The 23249-nt window shown below is 42.0% G+C and overlaps 1 protein-coding gene across 3 annotated transcripts in view; it reads left to right on the forward strand.

The window, feature by feature from the left end:
* Nucleotides 1-23249, forward strand: part of CTNNA3 (catenin alpha 3) — a 954378-nt gene that overhangs the window by 671805 nt on the left and 259324 nt on the right. For all 3 annotated transcript variants that reach the window (XM_070945838.1, XM_070945840.1, XM_070945839.1), the window contains one exon: nucleotides 22312-22512. In XM_070945838.1, coding sequence (XP_070801939.1) covers nucleotides 22312-22512 — 201 coding nt within the window. The remainder of the gene's footprint in view (nucleotides 1-22311; nucleotides 22513-23249) is intronic.

The raw sequence follows: 23249 nt of genomic DNA on the forward strand, positions 1-23249 counted from the left end.
TCAATTATTTCCCTTAGATTTGTGGGCTCAAATGGGGGAACCCCTTCCTCAAGAAAAGGGGAACCAAACATACATTTAGTAAATAAAGGTGATTGACAATGACACAAGATAATTTTTTCCCTACATCATAGTGTAGAAGAATGAAATATTAGAAAAATGAAATATTTTAGGAAATATTAAAAAGGCAGAATATTATATTTTCCCTAGAGGAGAAATATGTTTTTAAAGACAGAAACTCAGAGCCACAGTTCCCTGCCTCCAAGCAGATACTAAGCTTGGAGACAGTATATTTTATACAAAAGGCAGAATTATGTAGAATGGTAGGCTCAGCCCTCACTGAAGATCCAAATCGGGAAAGCCATTAAGACACAACAGGAATGACCCAACACCCTTTCAGGACACAAGCCTCCTTATTACATCATCTCAGAGAGTCTCTCATCTCAGGCTTCAACCAAACTTAATTCAGACAACCTAAGAAGTTAGCTAAGGGACGTGGTGGCTCAGTGGCTAAGACACTGACCTTATCAATCGAAAAGTTGGCAGTTCAGCAGTTTGAATCCCTAGTGCCACGTAACGGGGTGAGCTCCTGTTACTTGTCTCAGCTTCTGCCAACCTAGCAGTTTGAAAACATGTAAAAAACGCAAGTAGAAAAACAGGGACCACCTTTGGTGGGAAGGTAACAGTGTTCCGTGCCCCTTTGGCATTTAGTCATGCCTGCCACATGACCACTTTGTCTTTGGACAGCACTGGCTCTTTGGCTTTGAAATGGAGATGAGCACCGCCCCCTAGAGTTGGGAACGACTAGCATATATGTGCGAGAGGAACATTTACTTAAAATGTTAGCTATCACCCATACAGCAACCAATAAAATACCCTGCCCTTGCTACAGGAACAGGAAGCTCAAGTTCAAAGCCCAAGAGAGGGTATGAAAAATCCCCACTCTCAGCTCCATCTGGTCAGCTGCCCAGGACCTCAAATTTTAAATGTTTTAATTGGTTTGTATTTTTAATTTTGGGCCAAATTTATATATATATTAATTGTTTTTTAATATTTGTGTTTTATGTTTTTTAATTCTGGCTGTACACCGCCCTGAGTCCTCAGGGAGAAGGGCGGTATATAAATTTAAAATAAATAAATAAATAAAAAATAAAAACCCATGTGGTCCTGTCCATCAATAAACCATCTTTCCAATCGGCCTCCATGTTTCCAGTGTCCTTCTCCCCACTTGGAACTGAACCCAGATGGACATTTCTTCCAACAATAGTGAAACTTTGGGACGTAATGCTTGAGAAATCATAGCACTTTTTAATTACTAGAGCAAGTCTGAGGCAAGCCACTGGGAATCTGAATGAACTAAAATGCTCATTATATGACCGGCTTCATAGAACTGGAAGGAACTATTTGGAAGAGCTGTGCACCAATCTGAACTGGAGAGAGAATAAGTTATTCTCAGCACATTGGTTGCTCACTTAGCACCTGTTGGCACCTCCTTATACCAAGTACACGTCTTTCTGGGATTGCATAAACTCAGCTGCAGGAAGCCAGGGAAAATAAATGACTTCTTCAAGGAGAATGCTGCTGTGTTTTCAATCCTCTTTTCCCCTTAGAATCCATATCGCTTTAGAGCTGTACTAATTAAACCAACAAATCCCACCTTTTTATCAGTGCAGGAATCCAAATGAAAGGATCCTTAACAGAAAATGGCTGGCCTCTACTTCAGCACACCCTGTGAAGGGAAGTACACAACAATTAATAATTTGTGAGATTTTATAAAGTAAAGGTAAAGGTTCCCCTCGCACATATGTGCTAGTTGTTCCCTACTCTAGGGGGCGGTGCTCATCTCCGTTTCAAAGCCGAAGAACCAGCAATGTCCGAAGACGTCTCCGTGGTCATGTGGCCAGCATGACTCAATGCCAAAGGCACATGGAACGCTGTTCCCTTCCCACCAAAGGTGGTCCCTATTTTTCTACTTGCATTATTTACGTGCTTTCGAAGTGCTAGGTTGGCAGAAGCTGGGACAAGTAACGGGAGCTCACCCTGTTACGTGGCACTAGGGATTCAAACTGCTGAACTGCCGACCTTTTGATCGACAAGCTCAGCATCTTAGCCACTGAGCCACTGCGTCCCTGTATATTTTATATAGATTTATACAATTATATAAATTTTATAGGCTGCCCCAATCTGTTATGATGCTAGTTTTCTTACTCAATTGCTCTTATTGTTAGGTACTTCCTCTCTGTGTGTCATATTATCCATCAAGGACGTCTTTACTGTCTATTTATTTATTTATTTATTTATTTATTTATTTATTTATTTAATCATATTTATATGCCGCCCTTCTCCCGAAGGACTCAGGGCAGCTCACAAAAATAAAAACCACAGAACTATAAGTTAATAAGTTAATTTAAGTTAATTAAAATAATCCAATTAAAACCCTTAGAGAACTAAAAACTCCCAGGAGATCAGACGATTTGTTGGAAGAGCTATGTCTTCAGGTCCCTGTGGAAGGAGCAGAGGTTGGGGGCCATCCGGAGCCCGGTGGGTAACCCATTCCAGAGGGTCGGTGCGCCCACAGAGAACGCCCTCATCCTGGGCGCCATCAGCCGACATTGCCTGGCCGATGGCACCTGGAGGAGGGCAGCCCTATGTGAGCGCACTGGACGGTGGGAGGCCGGGAGAAGGTGCTCCTGCAAGTACCCCAGGCCCATGCCAGGTCTACACCTGGAGAAGCTTCAAATGCTGGCTGAAGAGGGTCTGAAGAGTAAATGTTTTTTATTATGATGATGATTCATGGCACAGTTGGAGGTTCAGATTGGATTTGACATTTTTTTTATTCACTTTTCAAGCCCTTCCCAAGGAGTTTGGATGGGTAGATGTTGTTGTTTGATGGCATTGAAGATATTGTCACAGGATATAAGTGAAACTCCAAGTAAAGCTGCCTTTTGCAATTGATGGATGGTGATTTTGTCAATGCTGATGGTGTTCCAGTTGTTTTGGGATAGCACCCAACATGCCTATTATTATTGGTACTTCCTTCCTTCCTTCCTTTTTTTTTTCATAACAAATGTAGGAAGTTAGAACCCACCCCTCTCCTAGGAAATTGAGATATTTTAGGAAATATTAAAAGGGCAGAATATTTCCCCTAAAAGGGAGGCAGAAACTCAGCCCCCCCCCCCCCACACCTTTGTCAATGGGCCATTAAGGCCTGGGCCAGTCTATTCTACATAAGAAACATCTATCTCCTTCAGGCAGAGCCATAGTAGGAATTGCCCAAAGCCCTTTCATTACATCATCACCCAGCAAGATTCAACCAGGCCTGGGACACAGACAACCTACAAAGTTAGCTAAGACCCCCACCCCCTGGGAGTCTGACAGCCAATCAGAGCACAAAATCAAATTCAAAGCCCAACAGAGAATATAAATCTCTCTCCCACACACACCCAGGTACCTTTTTGCCCAGGACCTCAAAACCATGTGGTTCTGTCCACCATTAAACCATTTTTTCAAGCACCCTCCATGTTTCTAGTGTCTTTCTCCCCACTTGGAACTGAACCCAGATGGATATTTCTCCCAACACAGATCTTCCCACAGCAGTCCTGGAAGCAAAATACAGGAAAACCCCATATGAAACCCAGTACTGCCCCTTTGATATGGATGCCAAAGAAAACACAGTCTTCTGCATTGCCAGTTCTACAGGGACATTCACCATGAGCTGATTATGTTTCTTTTATTTAAACTTCCAGGGCATTTTATCTGCACCATCTATTAAATAATCAAGATTTTTTATTTATTTTTTTTTATTTTATTTTGAATTTGTATACCGCCCTTCTCCCTGAGGACTCAGGGCGGTGAACAGCCAGATAAAAACATCAGATACAAATATTAAAACACATTTAAAAAATATATATAAATTTGGCCCCATTAATTAAAACGATAAGCAAAACAGAACAATTAAAAAACCCTTAAAAAGAAATTAAGCCAGCCCGGCTTGTTGAAAAAAGAAAGTTTTAAGGGCACGGCGGAAGGCACTGAGGTCATGGATTCTCCTTATCTCAGGGGGCAACTGATTCCAGAGGGTAGGTGCCCCCACAGAGAAGGCCCTCCCCCTGGGGGTCACCAGCCTGCATTGTTTGGCTGATGGCACCCCGAGGAGGCCCTCTCTGTGGGAGCGCACGGGTCGGTGGGAGGTCGTCGGTGGCAGTAGGCGGTCTCGGAGATAGCTAGGCCCTATGCCATGGAGCGCTTTAAAGGTGATAACCAACACCTTGAAGCGCACCCGGAAGACCACCGGGAGCCAGTGCAGTTCACGCAGGAGCGTGATTAAATGTATTATTCCAAAAGTAGCAAAATTTTGTACATTGTGTGTAATATCTGCTGTCTCCAGGTACTACCACATCAGTTATGTAGAATTTTTTTGGTCTTTCTTATCGACAGTTGTTAAGTCTTCGGTCTTGCCTGTTTGAATTCTAAAATCCCAGAACACTTTAGCTTCTTAATTTTCAATTACTTTGTCTATTTTGTGCCCCACCGGTTCTTGCTTACAAGCAAATGGTATTTCTTGAAGATTTTCCATTGTGCCATTGTTTGACATGACATTGATTGTACTCAGTGTGTGCAAACTTCTTGCAGAAAGTAACTATGTAGTCTTCTGTTTCTTCAGCTTCTTTGCAGTGGTGGCATTTACTATCTGTTGCTATCTTCTCAAGTCTGGCTTTGTATTTATTTGTTCCCAAGGCTTGGTCTTATGAGGCCAGAATTAGCCACTCAGTCTTTCTTTCGCTTTTCTGCTCTGAGCCATTGCCAGGTCTTGTTATCTGCTTGGACTGTTGTTGTTTTTAAATGTACTGGCCATGCATAGTGGTGGGTATCACATTATGTTAGTACCGGCTCGCTGCATGCGCAAACCCTCGCTTTGTGTGCACGCCCGGTTTTATTGTGGCCCGCCAGGGGCCTGCGCGGATCATGGCTGATCCCGACGACGAGGAGGCCGAAAAGGATGTGGTGCCAGAGGCAGAGACTCAGCCAGGGCCTTCAGAACCTCCAGAGTCTCCTTCCAGTGGAGAGAGCAAAGTGGAGGAGCCTCTCCTCAATGCTTGGGCACGCAGGGCTGCCAAAAGGCAGGAGTGGCTACTCAGGAGGAGGAGGTCTACTTGAGAGTAGGGCTTGAGGATAATTGGCCACTCCCTTAGCCTATTTAAGTCACATGCAGCTAGTGCTTTCTTGCTAGAAACAATGTCTCATTACTACAGAGCATCTTGGAGAGCGAACGACTTCTCATATCTGGTTTTCCGGGCGGTTGCCAACCTTGGTCAGACTTTGTTCTTAATAACTTTGATAAGGACCCTTTGCACGGGAAGCCTGCATTCTTGAAAGGGGTTTGTTCGGAATTAAACAGTGTTTGCGAAGCTTGGTGTGTGTCACATTCTCTGGGAATCCGAAGCTGGGGCAGAACAGGTTTGCACATGCGCCTTCCTTCTGCACATGCGCCCAGCCTCAAAAATGTGCCTAAATAGGATGGCACAGAGCCAGGCCCACCTGCGATTTCCGCTACTGGTTCGGGCGAACCGGTACGAACCAGCTGAATACCACTTCTGGCTATTCAATAGTGAGTTCCATTCCATGAAGTTCTCTTGGCAGCAGAATGGAAAGGTAGGAATGTTTCCAGAAAACGGGTGGGGCTAAATTCACATTGTTGCAGCTGTCGTGGAAGTATCATCCATCTGAATTCCAACCAGCCTCACCTTGCTTAGTTTCTATGCTCAGAGAAGGTCATTGAGGGACTGCCAATATTGAATGTGTGTGTGTGTGTGTGTGTGTGTGTGTGTGTGTATACATGTATGTATATACCTGTATGCATATTTTATACTTTTTACAAATACTTTGGCTACCTAATGAGAAGGAAGGACTCACTGGAGAAGAACCTAATACTGGGAACAATTGAGGGCAAAAGAAGAAAGGAACGGCAGAGAATGAGGTGGCTGGATGGAGTCACTGAAGCGGTCGGCGTGAGCTTAAATGGATTCCAGAGGATGGTAGAAGACAGGAAGGCTTGGAGGAAAGTTGTCCATGGGGTCACAATGGGTCGGACGTGACTTCGTGACTAACAACAACAACAATGCATATTTTAATGAAAACTTTTAAACAAGAAGATAAAAACTAATATAAAATAAGGAAGAAAGTAAGGAAGAAAAAAGAAATCAAAGGAAAAGGAAAAACTGCAAAAAAAATAGAAAAAAAAAAGAACGATATAAAAAAGTGGCTTCCAATCCAATGTTCTTTACAACAGTTATAAGTAGAAACATATATTAATCTTTCTAAGGTTACATCTCTTGTTTCTATAAACTATCCAATCAAATCATCAAAACCATAAATCACAAGTTCATTTTTCTAATTTTTACACAAAAAAAGTCCATAAGAGGCTTTCGGGCACCAATATCCCAAACCGAAATGCTAATGCTACACTTAGGAAATTTCCCTCTAAAACATTAAATAAATAGAAAGGCGGGGGGGAAGGAGGGGGAGCTCAGTTTGCACAATGCTGCTTAAAGTATTATCTGCCAGATCATTGTATTAAAACATTAACTTTCCTATTGCAAATCTACAATACATGAATAGAATTTGTGCTGGTAAAGGAGCTTTGACAACAAGATTATGTGACAATAAATTTTAGCTTATGCTCAAATTCATGTTTCGAATTAGTCTTGACCTGTTGCCAATATTAAGATCATAATTTCATAAATTCAAGTCACTCAAATTAAATTGCTTATTGTAAATAAGCAAATGGTAGAAAGATGATTGAGCTCTTATCATAGATCTGACTAATATTATATTGCTGCCATTATAATATCACCTTTCAGATGAATGCACCACATGCTGCTAATTCTAGGTATATTTTGAGTGCAATTGCATGCAACTTGTCAGAAGTAATCATTCAGAATCCTTTATTGAAACATTAGAGCCTGTAAAGCTTGTTGGTAGGACGAATAAAAATGTAATACCGGTGTAGTTTATCCATAAAAATTTGCAGAATTCAATCTGATCCCACTGCAATATAGCATATCTTCAAAAAACCATGCAATATACATGAAAACCAGCAATAAGATCATGAGTTACAACAGGAGATGCTGAAAGACGATCATATTGGGCCAGTGGTGGAATTCACTTTTTTTTTTTACTACTGGTTCTGTGGGCATGGCTTGGTGGGCATGGTGTAGCTTGGTGAGCATGGCAGGGGAAGGATACTGCAAAATCTCCATTCCCACCTCACTCCAGGGGAAGGATACTGCAAAATCTCCATTCCCATCCCATTCCAGGGGAAGGATACTGCAAAATATCGGGCTGGCCTAATTTCTCCAATTGTGTATTTTAATTTGGATTTTAATGGGGGATTTTAACTGCCAGGCCAAATTGTTTAATTCATTTTAAATTGTTTTTATATTTTGTATTTGATGTTTTTTTTACTTCTGGCTGTTCACTGCCCTAAGTCCTTCGGGAGAAGGGTGGTATATAAATTTAAATATTAAATTATTAAATTAAATTATTAAATTAAAATCTCCATTCCCACTCTATTCCAGGGGAAGGATACTGCAAAATCTCCATTCCCACTCCACTCCAGGGGAAGGATACTGCAAAATACCCATTCCCACCCCACTCCTGGGGGAAGGATACTGCAAAATCCTCATTCCCTCCCCACTCATGGGGGAAGGATATTGCAAAATCTCCATTCCCATCCCACTCTGGGACCAGCCAGAGGTGGTATTTGCCGATTCTCCGAACTACTCAAAATTTCCGCTACCGCTTCTCCAGAACCTGTCAGGACTTGTTGAATAGCACCCATGGATTGGACCTTTAAAGAGAAGCTATTTCCAACTCTCAACCTTTTGGTAGTATAATGTGCTTTTTACCTCTAGAAGGGTCCTTTTCTTACAAATCTTTCTTTCAGAGATTTATAATTTTAGCCAATCATTAAAGGCACATTGCCAAACTATAACCTTGATGTTTTGCAATCCTAACTCCAGGTGTAATAATAATAATAATAATAATAATAATAATAATAATAATAATAATAATAATAATAATAATAATAATAATAATAATAATAATTTTATTTCTATACCGCCCTTCTCCCGAAGGACTCAGGGCGGTGTACAGCCAATTTAAAAACACAAGACACAACAATAATTAAAAATTAAAATAATTAAATAGATTTGGCTGATTTAAAACCCTAAAAATTAAAATACCCCAATTTAAAATTATTATATTGACAGCCCTGCCTGGCGGAACAACAGGGTATTCAGTGTGCAGCGGAACACCCGGAGGTCGGAGATCTTACGTATTTCCGGGGGCAGTTCATTCCACAGGGCTGGGGCTCCCACAGAGAAGGCCCTCCCCCTGGGCATCGCCAGCCGACATAACTTGGCTGATGGCACTCTGAGGAGACCCTCTCTGTGGGAACGGACTGGTCGGTGGGAGGCTATTGGTGGCAGAAGACGGTCTCGAAGATACTCGGGTCCTATGCCATGGAGCGCTTTAAAGGTGGTAACCAACACCTTGAATTGCACCCGGAAGACCACTGGGAGCCAGTGCAGCTCGCGCAGGAGGGGCGTCACGCGGGCACAACGAGTTGCGCCCATAACCACCCGCGCGGCCGCATTCTGGACCAGCTGGAGCCTCCGAGTGCTCTTCAAGGGGAGCCCCATGTAGAGAGCATTACAATAGTCCAGCCGGGAGGTGACAAGGGCATGAGTGACCGTGCGCAAGGAGTCCCGGTCCAGAAAGGGCTGCAACTGGTGGATCAGGCGAACCTGATAAAAGGCCCCCCTGGCCACGGCCGTCATATGCTCTTCTAAAGACAGCCATGCGTCCAGGAGGACACCCAGATTGCGAGCCCTCTCTGTGGGGGGCAAAGATTCACCCCCAATAGTCAGCGATGGCACCTGCTGACTATATCGGGACGCCAGCAGCCACAGCCACTCGGTCTTGGATGGGTTGAGTCTTAGCCTGTTCCTCCCCATCCAGACCGGCACGGCCTCCAGGCAGCGAGACATCACATCAAGGGCATCATTGGGGTGGTCTGGGATGGAGATGTAAACCTCCATTGGATAGCCTACATACAATGGATGGCATAATTGTTTAAAAAAATTAGATCTTCTCTAATGAATTGTGATCCTTACAAATACAGAGTTAGCACCATTGAGCTCTGGCTTTAGCATTAAATAACCTTAGGGCTGCTGATAAATGCTGTCTCCCTGTGGTCTCATAAAATCTAAGAATAGCAATACTGGGATTTCTAAGCAATCTCTGTTATATTTTTCAAGTATCCTTTCCATGAACTAGGTTCCTGGAAAACAGACCACGAATATTTAAAAAGTTTCAGCTGTTGTGCATGATTTCTGTTCAAATTTCATTTGTAAATTTAGAGTGTTGGTGAAAAGTAACAGCTTTGCCTTGGATGATTAATGACTTGTAGGAAATGGTGGCTGGAAGGATTACCTTCAGGCTCATTAAAAAGGTAAAGGTTCCCCTCGCACATATGTGCTAGTCGTTCCCGACTCTAGGGGGTGGTGCTCATCTCCGTTTCAAAGCCAAAGAGCCAGTGCTGTCCGAAGACGTCTCCGTGGTCATCTGCCCCGCATGACTAAACGCCAAAGGCACAAGGAACGCTGTTACCTTCCCACCAAAGGTGGTCCCTATTATTCTACTTGCATTTTTTATGTGCTTTCGAACTGCTAGGTTGGCAGAAGCTGGGACAAGTAACGGAAGCTCAGTCTGTTACACGGCACTAGGGATTCGAACCGCTGAACTGTCGACCTTTCGATCGACAAGCTCAGCGTCTTAGCCACTGAGCCACCACGTCCCTTCAGGCTCATTAGGGTTCCTGAAAAAGCTGTCAGATCATCCCCATACAGGAACGTGGAAAGGTGCTTATTGGCTAATTGACTGGATGCTAAGAATGCATGTAATCTTTTGAAATGTATTGATTTTCAAAAGTAACACAAACAGCATTTAATATGTATGTGGAAGGGATGTTCACCTGAAATGTTCATTTTCCTTGCAATGGGGCCATGTGCAAGATGGAAGAAAAGGAGAAGCAAACAAGGTGGAAAGTACTTGGGGCAGCATTTCTTCTTCTACTTTAAAATATTTATGAAGAAACTGGCAAACTGAGCCACAGGTGGGATTCTTGACAACTTGACTGTAAATTCCTCATTTATATTTCTGGTTGGCTTTTCAAAAGTTGCATGTTACTCTTTCTTAACTAGCTGTCCTTTTTCCATTGGATTAACACAGCTTGACGTAGGGAGGCCTTCATTTATACCGAGTAGTAGGTATAATCTTATAGTAAGCAACACTGAATGCTGATATCTGAAGTTTTAGTCTGACACCCCTCAGGCCATTTAAGCATGACTGTGTGTAGCAGTTTCACACAATTCTTTGATGTTTACGGAATTGAATTCTTGTTGAATTGAAAGGATAGTGAAAACGTGGCAATCCGGACTCAAAAATAGTTGAGTCCAGTTTGCCATGTTTCCATTATTCTCGAGGAAGGGAATTTCAGTTCAACGAGAATTGAATTCCTTAAAAATAGATTCTCAAAAATTAATCTTAAATTCTCAAAATAGATTTTGCTCTGTTGTTCAATTTCCCTCTCCAGTCCTGCTTTCTTCTTCAAAAATTTAAAAGGAACCATCTGGATATGTTTTATTTTGCCTCTCTGTAGTATGCCTGTGCATACACACACACACACACACACACACACACACACACACACACTACAAGCTAATCATTGACTAAGAGATACTTTTATTAAACTCCCTGCAGCTGAGCATAATAGCAAACATAGAGGATATTAATGAGGTTCCTCTCTTATTCTAGCTAGCAAGAAAATGCTGGTGTATAATTGCTCTGGGGTGATTTAAGATCTCCAATGGATTGTGAGCAAATAATGATAGATTTAGGAGTTCTTGACCCATTCTGAGTGTTCATCCTGTATGTTGGAAGTCTTAGTCTGCAAAGAGTAAATTGGAGGGGGGGCAGTGGTGGGTTGCTACCGGTTCTCCCCGGTTCTTGCAAACTGGTAGTGGAAATTTTGAGTAGTTTGGAGAACCGGTAAATACCACTCTGCCTGGCCCCGCCCCCAATCTATTCGCTGCCTCCCGAGTCCCAGCTGATCGGCTAGAAGGAAAAAATCAGGGCTCACTTGACAAAGAAGAGGGAAAAAAAACAAGACACCGTAGCTTTAAATTGAGAAGCCAAGAAGCCTCCGAACTGATCGGCTAGAACTGATCCGCTCCTTGTAAACTGCTCGGTGGTGGCAGATTGGCAATTGAGGCCAAGCTGCCTGAAAGCGGTTTCCGATGCTCTCGGTGGTGGCAGAGCGGCAAAAAACTGTTTAAACTCAAAGGGCCGCCCTACAGCTGATCAGTGGTAAAAGGCGGTGTGGTGGTAGACCAGTGTGCTCCAAAAACAAATGGGTAGACCGGAACGCTCCAAAAACAAATGGGTAGACCAGTACGGCTCTGCAAGCAGTTAAAAGCCTGGTAGACCAGTACCTCTGCTAAATCCTAAAGAATGACCATCAAACCACGCCCACAAAATAAGCCACACCCACAGAACCAGTAGTAAAAAAATTTAGAACCCACCCTGGGGAGGTGGGGAGTCTCAAGTGTTGCTTGTTGGTGTCTCTATTTGGTCCTTTTCTCAAAGTAAGCAAAGAATCAAGAGAGCTAGACAAACTATATATAAATTATAAACGGTTATTTTTGCTTCTAAAGATAAACAGAATTAAAAGCATGCTTCTATATGTCTACAGATACAGACTTTGAAGCAATTGACTGTTGTAATGCTTCTAAGTAGATATATATAGAATTACGATCATAATAGAAGTTGTCTTGATATCTTTTACCTTCATAAATATTCTTGTGATGCATGGTTTTTATAGATAGGGTTTTGTTGTTGTCATTGTTACTGTTTGCTTTTTGCTTTAGTGATAAGCTGCAGGCCATAGACGTTTCCTTACATTTGGACATATGTTACTATTTTACTAATGCAATGGAGAACTTGAAGGAGATTAATGAAGGAAAAATGCGCATAGCATTTTTATCAGTTTCGTGTCAGTCTGAATGCCAAGAACACTGTTCCACGCAATTTTAAATAAATGATTTAGGTGAGAGAGAAATATTGAACTAGATGCCAGTCTGAAAGCTAGTTGGCATATTCTCATTTTGGGATGATGAAAGTGGCAATAAACTGGATCTTGGATGAAAAGTATATTAATCATCCAGGATTGGCCCTAATACTACGTGTACTCGCAATGAAGGTTTGTCCTGTAATCATGTTATGCACTTTTAAAATGGGCTTTTTGAGTTTTTCTAAAGGATTGAGCAATATGTAGGAATAGTGAGAGATAATATCTGCAGGTGTTGTAAATATGCTAATATATGAATTACAGTATTTTAGCCAAGGGAAATTCTTTGTTTGAATTTCATAATCGTTATGATGAATTCAATAAGTAGCCTTCAACAATTTCTGAGTGCTCTATCCATCCTTTTAAACAAAGAACACGTAGCAGCTGTCACAAGTGTGTCACTAGCTAGGGCACTGCTGCCTGGATCATGCTTAGCAGATGTGATCCCATTCCCCACCCCATCCATTTTGTTAGCTACGTGAGGGAATATTTATGCCAAATATGTCTTCAGCATTCTGAATTTTCAAAGCACTGTATAAATACTTAGCAGTAAAATAATTTGAAGTCAAAACTATGAACAAGACACCAAAAGTCCTGCAATTTAATCTCTATCTTCCTTTTTTTCTTTTTGAACTATAATGCAGTATTTTTACATTCTGAATGATAAGGTAGATAAAATGATTGCTGTTTATATTACATCTGATTTATAGGAGTAAGACTGAATGCATCCAATTTAATTCTATTGACTTTCCCTAGATTAATCAACTAATAGATGTTTTCCATCTTCAGGTTGCCCGGATAAAGCAAATTGACTTATAATCTAAATAATAGGCAATGCAATAGGAACTGTAGATAGCAAACCAGGAACATTACGTTCAGTCTTAGTAAAGATAACTGGGGGATGTAGCAGAACAAAAACAAGCAAAGTATGGAACTTAGAATAGAAAAAGCAAGAAATGTCTTCCCAGGAAATCATACCGATTTTTCTCAATCAAGTTTGATTAGATGGTATGATAAAACAAGGTCAGGCAAAAGTAGGGGCTGATGAGACAGCTGTTCTCTACATTTTAAAAAAAATATTTGTGGGGAACCTAATTCAGATATAGCAGTAAATATGTTTCTTATTGGGGGCACAATGGCTCAGTGGTGAAGGGGACACAATGATTCAGCAGTTAAAGACACAGAGTTTATCAGCTGGAAAGCTGACAGTCAAGGTTTGAGACCTGAGCGCTGTGTGATAGGATGAGCTCCCGTTACTTGTCCCAGCTCCTGCCACCTAGCAGTTCGAAAGTATGAAAAGGCAAGTAGATTAATGGGTACCACCTTGGTGGGAAGGTAACAATGTTCCGTATGCCTCGGTGGATAGTCATGCTGGCCACATGATCACAGAAATGTCTTCAGCATTTTTTTTTTCAAATACTGATCTGTCAGGCATGTAAATGCTTTATTCTTCAGCAGTCAATGCCAAATATCTGTATTTGTACATAAATGTATATTCATTATGCATTGATATCTGCAGTGATTGGTGAGAGAAAAGTTATAAAGCGTGCATTGGGATGTCATAATGCAAATTCCGCCAATTTTCACTGTACACTGAGGCCAAACTTGAACTGTTCGCCATCTCTGGGTTCCTACTTTCATATTTATCATATGTAGCCTTTCCATGGCATGGAGCTTCTTCCCAGTGATATTTGCCCATCTTGCTAGATCCAGCAGGAGAGGCATGCTCTGAGACAGAGTCCACCTGCATCACAACCCAGAAAAAGAGCCTGTCAAGCCTGAAGCTGACCTGGCCCATTTTCTTTTCTGGGGGGAGGGTCTTTCCTATCAGGGTTTCTTTCCACATGGCTTTAGGCTGACACAGCTTGGAATTGAAGGGGGATAGAGGTAGATGTGGGTTTGTAATCAAAACAACATAGCTTTCTGATGAGTCAGGGACATTCCAACAGCTGGCTGGCCAGAGGAGGAGGAGAGAGGTAACCAGGCAACCAACTAGTATCCAGACTGGACCATGTGATTTATTGTTTTGGGAAAACAGGAAACATTTGCTTTTTAATATGGTGAAAAGTGCGGGAATTTTTAGAGTTGGCTTTAGAGTCACCAGTTGTGCCAAGATGATACTTCCTAATAAAGCTGTTCTTTGAGGAATCAACCTGCCTTGGAGTTCTGTCTGCAATGGGGGTATTGTTGAACATTGACAGAGCCTTTCCTTTTGTGATGCCCTCCCTCTGGAACACAATGCAACAGCATTCATAATCTTAACGATGCAGAAGCTCTTCTTCTTAATATGGTTCTCAATTATGCACCAGTACAGCTCCTTTTTTCCTCTTCTCTGCATTCTGAGATCTCAGTTCTAAGCTAGGTGCCAATCTCCCATTTTGGGTCTAATTAGTAGTATGCTGTACTTGCTCCTGTTTTTTAAATTGCATAATAATGAAATCTACATTATAATACCAAAATGATTAGGTACCCCTTGCCCAGTGGTGGGATTCAGCCGGTTCAGGCTGGTTTGGGCAAACTGGTTGTTAAATTGCTGGCTGGCCCCGCCCCTCCCCTCCCCTTCCAGGAGTCCACACGTGCCCCATTTTGGCTTCCAGGTAAGTGCAGGGAGGCCTACTAGACCCAAAAATGGATGCAGGGGGGAACAGCATGCCCCCCATGGCCCATTTTTGCTCCCAGGAGGCTGCAGGGAGGCCTACTAGACCCAAATTGGGGCACCGGGGGGGCAGAGCAGCACCCCCATGGCCAGTTTTTGGTCCCAGGGGGGTGCAGGAGGCCGAGTGCTGCCTGTCACACCCCTTGGCCATGCCCACCATGGCCACGCCCACCCAGCCGGTCATTAGAGCAGAGAACCAGTTGTTAAATTATTTGAATCCCACCACTGCCCTTGCCCACTGCTTCTCTGCTTCTATCTCCTCCCCACACACACACATATACACACCTTACAGACATTTTCAAGGAAAAGACAAGGCTATCCAGATTAAGTGCAAGTCTGCTGTGTAAGTGATTTGCAAATTGCAACTTAAATAATCAGTTTCCAGCTGGTATCTCAGAAAGACATACAGTGGAGGACATATTTCAGTGCCATTCCATTTGGTAAAGCAGGATTTGGTAAAGCAGATATATAGCAGATACAATAGAATATTTCCCCAAAACAATGTCTTCACCTGAGCAATTATGTAGGAAGAGCAGATGGCCATTAGCTTCTGACAATATTTTATTGGCATCTCTGAAATGGATGGCACTTAGTTGTGCATAATCTAATGTAATAGTCACTCTATATTCACTTTGCAGACGTTGCAGGCATGTCTGCACTCATATAATATTAAGAGAGCAAGGAGAATACATATAAAATATTAGTGTTCTGTCTTTCTTTTTTATTCCCCCCCCCCACGTCTAGTCTTTAAAAAGTACAGAATTAACTAAAAAAAATTCAACTGTTGATTGAAAAGTTATATCAACACTATCGAGATGAGTGGAAAACTTCTTTCATAATTTTCAGGATTTGTTTCAAGAAAACAATCAGGTGATATTCAGCTGTTTCAGACCGGATCGGGCGAACCAGTAGTGGAAATTTTGAGTAGTTCACAGAACCGGCAAATCGCACTACTGGCTACACCACAGCATTCAACATGGCTGCTGCTTCTCTGCCACAGCGCTGTCCGGATGGGACTTAGAGGAAAGCAGCAGCTCATAGCTGCTACATTGCACAAGATGCTCTCCCAGCAGTGTGGAGAGAAGCAGCCGCTGCCCCAGAGAGCAGAGGTGGAGAGGAGCAGGCCCCGAAAAGCTGCTCGATTGAGCCTCGCTGTGTGGCAGAAGCCGTGTGCGCATGCGTGGAAGCCGTGCGTGCATGTGCGGAAGCTGTGCGTGCATCATGGAAGCCATGTGTGGAAGCTTTGCGTGCATGCACGGAAGCCTTGTGCACATGTTCACATTTTCGACAAACTGGTGGTGAAAGTATTTGAAACCCACCACTGAAAACAACCATGGGAAAAAGCAGTATAGCATCTATATTATAATGTTTTTTGAGTGGCAGATTCATGTAGTATTAAAGGTCTGATTTAGCAGCTCACCATTTGAACATCTTCTAGAAATGACTCCAATTGAAACAATTCTTTATTACTGCCTCTTTCTCCCTTGATTAGACCTCAATAAGACACAGATATTTTTTTTTATTCAAATCATTCACTTGAGATATTATTTGGAACATTTAATGACTTAAAAAGAAAAACAAACAAAATTTAGCACTCCCTGTCTTTAGTAACACACTTGGTAGCCTTATCCATACCCTGTAATGCAAATATGATAATTGATGTCACTTCATGTTCTTTCTTTCTCTAGATAGGAGAAGCATGGTATCCGCCTATTTTGTATGTAAAATTCACCTGGCCTGAATCTTCAGCTAATAATTAAAGGTCAGATATAAGTATACTAATAATTAAAACAATGCAGCTTGACTCAGCATGTGTCATATTAAGTTTGCTTGCACAGATGATATATTCCTGTGAAGGGTATCAACATATCACTTTTCCCTCTATGTCAACAGACATGATTGAATAAACAATTACTTGCTTTAGAAAATGTACATTTTGAGGTGGTTTTGAAATGAAAACACATAAGTGAATAATTAAAACAGTGGGAAGAGTAGTGTGCAAAGAGTGGAACGCTTTAAATGTTCAAAAGATTTCAAAACTGTATGATTAAAAATCATAGTGCAATAAAGGATTAATTGAGGACTTAATTCTCAAAGGAAGGTGAGTGAATTTCAACAGCAGAAAACACAACAATCCAGAATTGCTTCTGGTGAAATGGGCAGCTAGGTAAATTTGATAAATTAATCAATAACATAGTCAGGACACCCCAATATACACTCCATTTTGTGGGGGCAAGATAACCCTAACATGGAAAGAAGCAGGCAGATTTTTCAAAACCTTCCTGGAGACTAATAGGATTTGGGCAAGTCTAATCTTGGAGGGAGATAAAGCCACATTCCAGAATAATGTCCCATTATTGAGCAGCTGTATGACAGATCGAATGGTAGTTATGACTGGTCTTTGAAGTTATGGCCATTGCTGCACCTCTGTAATCATGTGATCAAAATCTGGGAGCTGGGCATCCTGCTCGTACTTATGACTACAAGGTGCTCATCAACTCAGCTTTACATATCTACTCCACCTCCCTCCCATCTCTTACCATTTAGTCTGCTGCATCGTGAAGGGCACGCTACTTTTTCCATTCTATCCTGTTAGTGAACTTACTATGAAGAGCTAGAATGTCAAGTTGGGCCCTTGTTGTTGGTCTTAGTTGCGAAGTCATGTTCAACCCATCGCAACCCCATGGACAACGTTCCTTCAGGCCTTCCTGTCCTCTACCAGCCTCTGGAGTCCATTTAAGCTCACACCAATTGCTTCAGTGACTTCATCCAGCCACCTCATTCTCTGCCGTCCCCTTCTTCTTTTGCCCTGAATCTTTCCCAGCATTAGGCTCTTCTCCAGTGAGACCTTCCTTCTCATTAGGTGGCCAAAGTATTTGAGTTTCATCTTCAGGATCTGGCCTTCTAAAGAGCAGTCAGGGTTGATCTCCTCTAGGACTGACCAGTTTGATCGCCTTGCAGTCCAAGAGACTCGCAGGAGTCTTCTCCAGCACCATAGTTCAAAGGCCTCAATTCTTTGGCGCTCAGCCTTCCTTATGGTCCAGCTTTCACAGCCATACATTGCAACTGGGAAAACCATAGCCTTGACTATACGCACTTTTGTTGGCAGGCTGATGTCTCCACTTTTTAGTGTGCTGTCTAGATTTGCCATCAAGTTGGGCCCTGGGCAGAGCCTGTTGTGAAAAGGTTTTTTTTACATCATTTGCATCCCCTTTGTGAGGACATCGTGACCATTACTGGTCTCCATGACACAAAAAAGATGTTGAAATCCTAGAAACGGTGCAGAGAACAGCACAAAGATAAGACATCTGGAGGCTAAACCATCTCATGAATGATTGAGGGACCTTGGTATGTCTAGCCTATCGAAGAGAAGGACTAGGGATAATATGATAGCTGTCTTTCAGTACTTGAGGGCCTATCATAGAGAATTGGGAGTCAATTTATTCTCCAAAGCATCTGAGGGCAAGACAAAAAGTAATTGGTGGAAGATCATTAAAGAGAGATTCAACCTAGAAGTAAGGAGAAATTCCCTGACAGTGAGTACAATTAATCAATGGAATGACATGCCATAATCAAAGTTATGGGTACTCCATCACTGGAGATTTTCAAGAAGAGACTGGACAGCCATTTGTCTGGAATGGTATAGAATGGACTAGAACTGTGAGTGCGAATCTATGGCACGCGTGCCACAGGTGGCACACAGAGCCCTCTCTGTGGGCACGCAAGCCGTCACCCCAGCTCAGCTCCAGTGTGCATGCGCATGTGCCTCCCGACGGCCAGCTGATTTTTGGGTCTCTGCTGCGCATGTACAGGGGGCGGGGCGCATGTGCGAGATGTGCACACCTGAGTGGGGGGGGTTGCACATGTATTGCATTATGGGTTATACGTTCAGGGAGGCCTACCAGGCCCAAAATGAACTGCCCCCGGAAATTCGTAAGATCTCCGATCTCCGTGTATTTCGCTGTGCTCTCAAAACCTTGTTGTTCTGCCAGGCCGGGCTATCAATGTAAAGATTTTAATTGGTTTTAAATATGGGATTTTAAATTTGGGGGGTTTATAATTGAGCCAATTATTTAATAATTTTAAATTATTTTTAAATTTTGTCTGTCTTTGTGCTTTTAATTAGGCTGTACACTGCCCTGAGTCCTTCGGGAGAAGGGCGGTATAGAAATAAAATAAAATAAAATAAAATAAAATAAAATAATAAAATAAAATAAAATAAAATAAAATAAAATAAAATAAAATAAAATAAAATAAAATAAAATAAAATAAAATAAAATAAAATAAATAAATAGGGCACGGGATGTGAAGCGCAGCCCCCCGCAGCCCATTTTTGCTCCCAGGAGGCTGCAGGGGGGCTTACTAGGCCCAAAACGGGGCACGAGGGGAGCTCAGGTGGTCACGTGCGCATGTGCGGGGGGAGTGTGGGTGGGTCATGCGTGCATGTGCAGGGGCAGGGTGCACAGCGTGATCACACATGCATTGCATTATGGGTGTGGGCGCACACTTTCGGCACGCAACAACAAAAAGGTTAGCCATCACTGGACTAGAAGACCTCTAATATCCCTTCTGATTCTATTATCTTACATTCTGTGTTCTATCTTGCAAGCTGCTGTAGTGTTTCTGTGGGGAAGTTCTTTATCAAATCTGGCTTTTCTATGGAATTCTCTAAAAAATATAATGAAGGTACTTTAGAACTCCCAGATAAGTGCTGCTGTGAGCTCTGCCCTTTTCTGTATTGTTCTATTACTGAACAATTGTTTTATTATCTTATTCAACATGCCTGGCTCATTTTCTTCTATCGAGGTAATATTAAAACCCAGCAGAGGTTATGATATGCATTTCTTAATTAGAGCAGGACTTATGTGCGTAAACCAACTACGTCCCTTGGTTCTGTGAATTTCTTTGTTAATAATCACTCACTTTAAAATTATTATTTTTTTGTTAAAAATCAGAAGACATCTGAAAGCATCTTTTATGACTAACCCACTTTATTAGAAAGCATAAGCTTTTGTGACCTACATCTCCCTTCATCAGAGGCATTAAGTAACTACCGCAGTGTTTCTCAGTCTTAGCAACATTAATACATGTGGACTTCAACTCTCAGAATTCTGGAGTTGAAGTACATATGTCTTAAAGTTGCCAAGGTTGAAAGACACTGAGCTAGAGTGATGTAGGATTAGTCATTATGTAGGAGGCTGAGCCCGAGGGAGGGGTCAAACATATCATAAGTCCAGCAGTGGGTTCCACATATGCTTACCACCAGTTTGCCCCGCACATGCATGTGTGCTTCGCGCGCGAGCACCTTCCGTGCATGCACCCGGCCTCAAAAACGTGGCTAAATAGACCCACCCACAGTTGCCGCTACCAGTTCGCCAGAACCGGTACAAACCGGCTGAATACCACCTCTACATAAGTCACAAGTCCATGTGCGGCAAGAGATCTAACACCAGCTCACCTTGAATACCTCTCTTATCTCCCCCTCATTTTCTTTGACCGCTAGTTGGTCAGATTCTTGTTGACAGTTTAAGCTTGCAAAACATCTTTATACTCATTTGAATGGCCTGAATCTCCTAGTTTCCCCAGCGCTTGACGCATTGTTTGTTATCAAAGACATCTCAGAACACAGCACTAATCTATGTTTTACGATGTGAAGCCAGAACTGTTGGCTTCATACTGCCCTGCTGTGGGAGTGTGTTTTCTCCCTTGACATTATAGTTTAATTTTTAACCCATTATTGTTCTGCTGCAGGGGAGTGTTACAAGAAGGGTGTTTAGGAAGTAAATGAAGAGATAAGGACAGAAATTTTAGTGATCTACAGAAACCTAGCTTTCTCTACTATGGGTTTTTCTCCCTATCAGCACAAATTAAGGGCCTGGTGGCTCAGCAGACTAATAGCATTGTGATTAACACCAGCTGTCTGCAATTACTGTAAGTTTGAATCTCACCAGGCTCAAGGTTGACTCAGCCTTCCATCCTTTCTAAGGTAGGTAAAATGAGGACCCAGTTTGTGGGGGCAATAAGCTGACTTTGTATAAATATACAAAAGTATGAAGGCTATTGCTTAACGCATTGTAAGCCGCCCTGAGTCTCCGGAGAAGGGCGGCATATAAATCAATTTTTTTAAAAAAAATATATATTGTTAGTTGAATCTGCTCTGCTTGCCACAGATTATGTCTGCCAACACAGAAAGTGTCTACCCGTTAGAATTGAATTGAAGCTTTCTCACAATTCTGTCAATCAGTTGTTTTGTAGACTGAAGTGAACATTCTGATTTGAACACTTTTTAATTACGTAGAGCAACTGAAAAGTTGTCTGTAATCCCTGTATTACAGATTAATATGTTGGATGAAGTTCGACATTTGGTCTGAAGAGAGGCTCTTATATAGAGATGATTGAACACGAACAATGCAGGAAATTAACGCTACAAAAAGATTATGAGCTGCTGATTAATTATTCTAATTTTAATTACCTTTGTGGAGGCTTGGTATAGATTTTCCTTCTGACTATAGCATGTTGTAGCCAATCTTAAAATATATAATACTAACTTGAGGATTTTACATTTACTTAGGTGCAAAGTCTATTGGGTGCTATTGGAACAGTAATTTTCCTTCAAATGACCTTCTCAGGAGTTGGAAATTAAAAATGATAGATTAGGTTGAAAATATAATAAACCAAATAAACAATTGAAACATGTGCTTATACCATATTAAGTACTGCATTTATATTATTATAAAAATCAAATACCAACATATGCTTCCAAAAACTAGAAAAAGAAGGAAAACTTAGCAAAATGTCCATAAGAGTTCATGCACATTTATGTATAGATCTTTAAAGAATTCCTTTATATTAGTACAATATATTGTTTATGTATTGACCTGTACTTGCATATGAAATTTTGGCTATAACAGGGGTGTCAAACACGATTTCATTGAGGGTCGCAAAAGGTTTGTGTTTGACTTCGGTGGGGGGGAGTGGGTGTGGTCAGGGTGGGCATGGCCAGCTTGACATCACTCGTGTCAGGGGCACCTGTGGGGGTCCGAGTGCACTGTCAGAGAAACGGTCTCCCGAGCTCCGTTTTCAGCTGCGATGGCCTCCTGCAACCCTCTGCCAGAAAAAACAGAGTTAGTGAGGGCCGTGTTTGGCCCTCACAAGCTCCATTTTTGGCTACAATAGCAATTTGCAACCCTATGCCCGTGAAAAGGAGCTCAGGAGAGCCGCATGCAGCCCTCACAAGTTCCAATTTAACTGACAGAAGCACCTTGGGTCAGTCCAACCCCGTTTCCAGGGTGGCCCTGTGGGCCAGATCTAAGCACCCCAAGGCCGGATCTTTCCCCTGGGCCTTGAGTTTGACACCTGTGGGCTATAACTTCAATCAATTGGTTTCATTCATTTGTCTTATTGGCAGAAAAGAAACTAGTCAAGGCACTTGGTCGAAGTAACCTTGTGTGATCTCATTTTCTCATAGAAAGTCATATTCTGGAGGATGTAAACAAGTGCATTATTGCCTTAAGAGAACAGAATCCCGACGAACTGGACCGTGCGGCTGGTGCCCTCCGTGGGAGGGCAGCAAGAGTGGTGGACATTGTCTCTGGTGAGATGGACAATTATGAGACTGGAGCCTACACTGAAGGAGTGATGAGAAATGTGCGCTATCTCTCAAATGCTGGTACGTAGATATGCATTTTTTCCTAGGTTCTTAATTTCTGTTGTGTTTCCACAAGGAATATAACCAATTCACTAAAACTGAAATTATAGTTGACTCGTGTATTTTATTACAAAAGTTAAAGATGTCCATTAAGGAATATTTGCCTAGATTTCTGTGTGCAGTAGGAGACCTATGTTTTCTATGTTTGATATCTGTCTCTCACATGTTCCTCGCTATATATAAAAATTATTAGGACATTAATACTTTCTCATATAAATACTTTGCCTATGGTTGGGCAATATTTGGCCATTGGATTTAGCAAGAATATTGGATTTCTGCTTCAATCTGTATATTGGTAGAATGGGGTCTAATGTTGCTGTTTCAAAATAGTGGCACATAGAATCAAAGTTCCACTATGCGTGAAAACTCTATGTATGAGTACATGAAAATTAAGAGTGGGAACTGGGAAGCCACTGGCTAAAAAGCTCATTTAGTAGGTGGCCATAAGAGATCCACTTTATTCTCAGGATGAGATTGTATCTATGAAGAAGTAATTTGAACACCTGAAATAGCTATTTAACATCAATGAAAACAGAATAAGCCTTTTCACTTATTCATCAGCTTTTTTATCCATCTTTATTATTTGTATATAAGGGACGCGGTGGCTCATTGGCTAAAATGCTGAGCCTGGCGATCGAAAGGTTGGCAGTTCAGCGGTTCGAATCCCTAGTGCCGTGTAACGGGGTGAGCTCCTGTTA

The sequence above is a fragment of the Pituophis catenifer genome, unplaced genomic scaffold, assembly GCF_029215685.1.
Source record: "Pituophis catenifer annectens isolate HBS135680 unplaced genomic scaffold, rPitCat1.0.hap2 SCAF_6, whole genome shotgun sequence".
NCBI lineage: Eukaryota > Metazoa > Chordata > Lepidosauria > Squamata > Colubridae > Pituophis > Pituophis catenifer.